The 7,224-nt window shown below is 44.8% G+C and overlaps 1 protein-coding gene across 1 annotated transcript in view; it reads left to right on the top strand.

Moving 5' to 3' along the window:
- The first annotated feature begins 66 nt into the window (after positions 1-66).
- KCNH1 (potassium voltage-gated channel subfamily H member 1) overlaps positions 67-7,224 on the top strand; it is a 375,558-nt gene continuing 368,400 nt past the window's right edge. The window contains exon 1 of the mRNA XM_006163695.2: positions 67-308. Within this exon, the coding sequence (XP_006163757.1) occupies positions 230-308 (79 nt within the window). The 5' untranslated portion in view covers positions 67-229. The remainder of the gene's footprint in view (positions 309-7,224) is intronic.

The following is a 7,224-nucleotide window of genomic DNA, read 5'->3' as shown; positions in this document are numbered from 1 at the left end:
CGGGGAGCCGAGCCCCGCGCGAGTGCACTGCGAGGCGGGCCGCAGGGAGGGAGGCGCGAAGAGGGCGCGAGGGTGGCAGCTGGAGGGAGCCGCCGCCCCTGCCCGCCCGGGTCCCCGTGGGGCGCATGGGGCGCTTTTTGCCCGCATCGCGCGCGGACCCCGCGCCCAGTTTCCTACTGCCGTGAGAAGCCGCGCCGGGACGCCCCACAAACCCCGGGTCGCAGGGAGGATGACCATGGCCGGGGGCAGGAGGGGACTGGTGGCCCCGCAGAACACGTTTCTGGAGAATATTGTCCGGCGGTCCAATGGTAAGAGGTGCATTCGGATATCCGTTGCCAGGCTATTCACCCGTGCCTTTATTGCAGACGCCTCTCGCCGCTCGGCGCCAGCAGATGCAGCAGAACCCGGGCGCTTTGCTGGGAGCCGCGGCGCGGGCGTCCCGGGCAGCCTGTCAGAGGCAGGGTGAAGGTGGGCAGGGCGGGGCGGGGTCTGATGGGCCCCCATCCCAACAGGGGAGCTCTCCTGGGGGCGCCTTTGGAGCTTTTCTCGCGCCCCCTTGCTTTTATCTCCTAGAGAGCGCGACAGCTGATGAGCAAAGTATTGGGAAAAGTGATGGGAAGCTGGCTGCAGCCGAGCGCCAGCGCGCTCCCCGTCGGTCCTGCGCTCCTCTCCGCGAAGGCTCTCGGGGCCTCGGGCTGCAGCTCCCCGAGGCGCCGCCTCTCCCCTGGGAGAGCGAGCAATCGAGACTGGCAACTCCAGTCCCAGCCCCCTAGGGATGGGAGGGAGCGGCTGCCTCCACCTTCCATTTCCGCAGCTGAAAAGTCCGAGGTGCAGGAACGAGGGGACTTAGGGACGTTCTGAGGGCTGCCTGATTCCACCAGTTCTCCCGCCCACCCCCTTCGAGGTTAAGGCTCGTGAGAGGCAGATGGTTCTCCTGGCCTCAGATGGAAAGCAGAGGGCACAGGTGCAGAGCGGGCTCGGTGGTCACAGGTACAGACCTGTCATGTTTCCTCTCAGCCAAACCCGCAGCTATGCTTTATGCCACTCCTAAGTCTTGCTCTCCTATAAATTCCCAAACTCACCACGCCTATACATCGATCGATCCACGGATAAACGGTACCTGGCACGCAGCTGTTTCCCTGTGGCATTAAAACAGACAGTAGCATGAAGCGCTGGGAGGCGAGAATGCTAGAAGCAGAGATTGGAAGGGGAGAATTTCAAAGGGCTTTCGGACCCACAGGAGCACCCGGACTAACGCACTTGCAGAGAGTGAGAGTCCTGGCGTTGGAAGATGCAGCGCACGCCCGTTCAGCAAACGCTGAGCGAGGAAGGGCAGCCAAGCACGAGGTGCGCTTTGCAGGCTCCTGGACCCCTCTCCTTCCGAGAGACAGATGACATTCTTCTGCCGGGAGGACATGGGGCGTGAGGAGCTAACTCCGGAAATGGGTCCTAATAAGGTGTAAACCATCACGGTTTCAGAGCCTTAAGAAGCTTATGATTTTTTTAAGCTTTCATTTGAATTTAGTTAGGAACTGGGGGAAGGGAGTGGAAAGTGACTTATGCTACTAATACATACTCTCTAAAGAGTGATTTAAGTTCATCCTATAAGAAAAAAACACCTCATCAGTTAGGATAACAAATCATCGTGTACGATTTAAATACTTTCTTAGAAACAGTCATTTTTTTTATTGCATGTCTGTGAAGAACAAGAGGATGGATAAGTGTTGTGTTTCACAGGTCACCTTTCCCTTCAAGGTGCTCCTCCCTCAAACTAACCAAGTGGTTCTTAGAGCAAGGTCACACACCTGGAGAGGATACTTACACAGGAACAGCCAAATGAACTCTGCTGCCATTAAAAAAAAAAAAGCTGGCGGTGTTCATGAGTGTTTAAACAAAATCACTATTTATGAGTTATCCCGCTGCTATTGCTGTTGTTATTGGCCTGTTGGGGGTAGAAGGACAATCTTACAGAGTTGAGGACCTCTCATAAATATCACGGACAATTCCACTTTTGGTGAAGTTGGAGAGGGAACTCAGTCTCTCCGGTATACTGGATAGGTTTTGGAGTGCAGGGAGCAGGAAGCATCTTACATGTTACCGCCAGTAAGGTTTCTTGGGTTGGGGAGAGATCTTAAGAGTCTTCGAGTGGAGAAGGCAGCATTCCTCCTAGTTGAGTTGCTCTTTCTTAGAGACACTTCCCCTCTATAAGCAGACATAGAATGTCAGGAGAATAAGTGGCTGGGAATATTTTTAGCACTGGCATTTTCATTTTAGCACCAGTTCCAACAGCTTGATTTCAGTTAACCAACCGAACGAGCAACATCAATGACAAAAACGAAACAGCTCATGGGGGAGTTGGATGAACTTTTAAAATGATCTCTTATTTCAGAAGAAAAGGTGCTGATCTTAAAATGTGGGATTTAAATTTTTAGTGATCCCTTTCATAAGATTTCTTGAACGCAAATGGAAAAAATATGTAAACTTTTAGAAATATCACAATATCTGCGTGCATTATATTATTATGCTGTGATGGAAAGAGTCTATTTAAAAAATATTGATCGTCTCTTCCTAAAATTCACCAACCTATTTTTGGACATTACGGTATTTGAATAGCAGTTTACCTTTAAATAGCAATACTTTATAATCATATTTTAAGAAAGTTTATCTCTTCCACGAGTAAGACAGAGAGAGGAAGAGAAAGAGACAGACAGGACTCCCAACAGGGTCTTGACGCTACAGTCCATCCTCAGCTTCAGCCAGCCTCAGGTAGATATCCCTCTCCAGATGCAAACCCAGAACTTTCACATGTGGGTCAGCCTTGCAGCGTGTGGCCATTTACCTGCTGCATCACTACCTGGCCCTGCTGCGTCACTACCTGGCCCTGCTGCGTCACTACCTGGCCCTGCTGCATCACTACCTGGCCCTGCCGGTAGACATGATACTATGTAGTCTTCCTCTCCTTCCTCATCATTGTACAGATAAAGAAATTGATGCCTGTGACTGTTCTCCAATACTAGGGGCAGGACTGATGACTCCCCAAGCCCTGTGACTCCACTGTTCAAGTTCTTTACGGTACACCATGTAACACGATTCCTTGGATTACCATTATTTTCTCTCAAGAAACATAATTTCCCAGTGGAGATGAAATAAAATGTTATAACAACAAGCACAACATCCATTTTGGCTAACAGCCATGCTACCACATCCAAACAGAATAATAGGGCAAAGGAGAGGCTAATTATATTTTGAGGAAGTGCAGTCTTTTTACCTTTGTCAGTGGTTTAGCTGAAGACATAGGCAGGATAACAGACACTTTAATATCTGTGTGCCCCTTTGTGTCCTGCTCTTAAGTACCAAGTCACTTTTCATAGAGCATCACCCTTAACCCTCATAAGCCAGTAGAGGAAGTGTGTCTCTATTTTAGAGTTTAAGGAACTAAGAATCCTCAGGTTAAGTGATTTACTTATAGTTGGTTAAGAAGCAGAGTTAGAAAAAGGCAGTTAGAGGCAGATCAGGGATTTGTCAGCAGTTACTGGCTTATTTCTTCCACAAAGATTTATTGAGTGAATGTACTGAAGATTGGAACTATCATGGAAAACAAGAAACAATCTTCACCTTTAGGAAGTTCCAGTCTAGTGATTCTTGGTCCAAGATTTGGCTCCTGTTCTGCAGTGTTGTATGGGCGTAGTTGTTATTGAGGCCTGCCATTGTATTTTTAAAATATTTTGGGACCAGCAGTTAGCATAATGGCTATGTCACTGGACTCCCATGTAGTTGACTGTAGTTCGAGTCCTGGACCCAGTGGGTTAAACTCACACTGGGTGCATGTGCGTGCGTGCCCAAGATCCTGAGAAGAGGATGGAAGAGAAGGGATTGCGGCATGGCCATCCCCCTTGGGGGGTGATTTCCTGCTTTCTGCCTCTCTGTCACTCTCTGTCTTTCTGGTGAGCGCACACACCCTATGGCAAAAATCCTCTCCAAATATATTATTTATTTATTTATGGTGTTTACTAGGCCCTGGCACTGAAACTTACTTTAACTTACCTTGATACATTTTGAATATGATTCAAAGAAAAGGTTTGCTGATCCATTTTTTGGATTGTCCTAAGTCGTCGGTAGGAATGATCAGTAGCCCAGATATGATTTGATTTTGCTTATTGTCATATCAATGATCACTTAAAATCCCACTGGATGGGGTTGGCAGGTGGCATGGTGGTTAAGTCACTGAATTCCCCCATTGACAGCAGTTCAAGTCCTGGACCTGGTGGCTTGCTTTCTCACTTTCTGTGTCTCTCTTTCTGTAATCAAATGAAAAACAACAACAAAAAAAAGGTAAATAAAATTAATAAAATAATTCTTAAAAAAAAAATCCTGCTGGCTTTGTTTTCACATAGGCAAAGCCAGCCTGTTTCTTTTTATGCTCCTGGTTGGGAAATGTTGTTCCAGAATATTTTTTGATGGCTGCTTAAATCTGCAGACACTTGTCAGAATGCTTGCTGAAGCAAATAGGAGATCTGTCTTAGAAAGGCTGGCAGACCTTGATGCCAGGAAACTCCAAAAATATTACTAAATGGTCCCATTCTAGGCAGAACATATGTTTCAGTGTTCAGGAACCTATATCAAACAATCGTAGGTGCCAGTGAGAATCCATGCACATTAGCAGGAGTGAGACGCAGCACATTTTGGTACAGATTTATGTACATGTATAATTTACAGATTGCTAAATCAGCTGTGTTTTTGTATAGTGTTAAGTTGGTTCAGGTTGTTGATATAATTAGTTAGCAAACAGGATGAGAACTGTGGGTAATGTTGTGTCTCCTCTTAGATGTGTTGAGCCATGGCGATGTTTATAAAACAGAAGACCGAGGGGGAAATGGATGATAATCTGGATTATTTCCAGCTCAGTGGAGCTTGTTTTTCTTGCAATTGGTTTTAAGATAACCTTCAGCCAAGGCTCAGCTGTGTTTGAGCATCAAAAAGTTAAATCTATTGATTGATATTAGCTGGGGGATTGAAAGGATGAATCCAAGAGAGCTTCCAAACTCCATGATTTTGGTGAAACCCATCTATGTTAATATTCTGTTCAAAAACTATTAGACACATTTGAGGAATAGTGTAGGTAAATTGAATTCTTGCCTTCATTCTTTCCAATGCCAGCTCTTCATTTATGGTCCGACAACTTGGCAAGTGGTTCCTGGAGCTTGAAGTGTGAAACTTGAACTTTCTTCCTCTCGCCTTTAGTTTTGGTTAGTTGATAGTTTGTAAACAAACATTTAAACTCTACTTTAGCTATTTGTTCAAAGGAACTGTTTTCATAGAGTGATTGTCTGTTTTATACATTTGGTCACCCCTCAGGGGGGATGGCCACGCCACAATCCCTTCTCCTCCATTCTCCTCTCCGAATCTTGGGCACACATGCGCATGTGCCCAATGTAAGTTTAAGCTGCTGGGTCTGGGACTCGAACCACGGTCAACTACATGGGAGTCTAGCGACATAGCCATTACACCATCTCCTGGTCCCAACCCTGCGTTTTGTTTTTGTTTTTTTCTTTTTTAATGTTTAAAAAATGGTTTAGTATTGCACATAGAAAAGCACATAAAATAACTTTGTACAGCTTAACACATTTCTATAACACTCTATCACTGCCTCCTAGTCAAGGAAGGATCTTGTGAGTACTTCAGAAGACCCTGGGACCCTTCCTGATCCCAACTCTTCTATTCCTTGCAAAGGAAGCCATTTCCTGAATTTATGGCAATCATTTTCTTGATCATTTTGCCACTTCATTGTACACTCCTGGATTACAGTTTATTTTTGTCGATTTGAGGAATTTTATATATGTGAGATCGTACAGCATGTTTTATTTTTGTCGGCTGGTAGTTCCTCCATGTCGTTGCATGTCATTTCATTGCTGTGTAATAGTTTTTGATATGACCATACCACACATTTACATTTCTCCATTCTATTGCTGATGGGCATGTGGGTTTGTTTGTTTGTTTGTTTCAGTTTCATGCTATTAATGCTGCTGCACACATTCTAGCATGTATCTTTTGAGACGTGTGAGTACACATTTCTCTTCGGTATCTACCTGGGATGTGTGTGTGTAACTGGGGTAGATGCTACCAAACAATTTCCCAAAGGGTTTGTGTCAACTTACTCTTTCACCAGCAGTGGATGAGAGTTCTTATCACTCTACATCCTTGCCAACATTTGGTTTTCCTTTTTTTTCTTTAATAGTGACATTGCCAGGGGCCAGCAGGTGGCATGGTAGTTGAGGGTGCTAGATGCTAGACTCCTACATGGTTGACCATAGTTCAAGTCCTGGACCTGGTAGCTTGCTTTCTCACTTTCCTTTTCTCTCTCTCTCTCTTTCTTTCTCTCTCTGTCTCTGTCTGATCAAACTGGAAAGTAATAATAATAAGTAAAGTTAAATCAAATAATTCTTTAACAAAATAGTGACAATGCCTAAACAATCTAGGAACTAATAAAACAGGGTCATTTAGGGTTATGTTAGTTGGGAGCACATGATCAAATGAAACGAAAACAAAACTTGTCCTTTGGGAAGCATCAGTGTCTTCTGTGTATGTAAGTGTCCTCTCTGTGTGAGTGTCCTCATACATGGTTGTAAATGACGTGGAAGCCTCGTACAGTTACAATTATGTGCAAAGGGTGCACATATGAGTGGTGGAATTTTTTTTTGGGTGTGTGTATTTAACAGAGAAGCAAGAAGCCCTGGGGACAGATTATATAAGACTTAGAGTTGGAAGGTAGAAGGAACTAGGAAGTGAATGATTTATATTTATTTCAGCAAAAGAAATAAAACAAAGTGACTGAAGGAGGGCACTGATTTAGTGGAACCCAAAGGAACATTAACACAAAGAGGAAGTGGTTCGGGTCAGTTCATAAGCATGGTGGACCGCCTGTGTGCCCAGTACTGTACAAGAGACTGCAAATATCAAAATGCGTGTGACTTTTGTGAGGTTGGGTCTCATCAAAGACTCTATGAGGAGGACCAACATACGATGTAAACCTTTCCAAAGATTTAAGAGATGTTATAGTGACTCAACATGTACTACATATTTTTCCCTTGTAAACATTCCACTCCAAATTATTCTTAGACTTTACAGCAATTTCTTTTTTTTGTGAGGTTGGATATAGAATGACTGCCGACTATGTCTAGCTTTGTTTTGATGCAGTTGAAGTCTCTTTAAGAAAACTTCTTTCCT

This window comes from Tupaia chinensis, unplaced genomic scaffold, assembly GCF_000334495.1.
Source record: "Tupaia chinensis unplaced genomic scaffold, TupChi_1.0 Scaffold142846_1, whole genome shotgun sequence".
In the NCBI taxonomy this organism is placed as follows: Eukaryota; Metazoa; Chordata; class Mammalia; order Scandentia; family Tupaiidae; genus Tupaia; species Tupaia belangeri.
The sequence above is the reverse complement of the archived record's forward strand: the minus strand, read 5'-3'. Positions and strand labels throughout refer to the sequence as shown.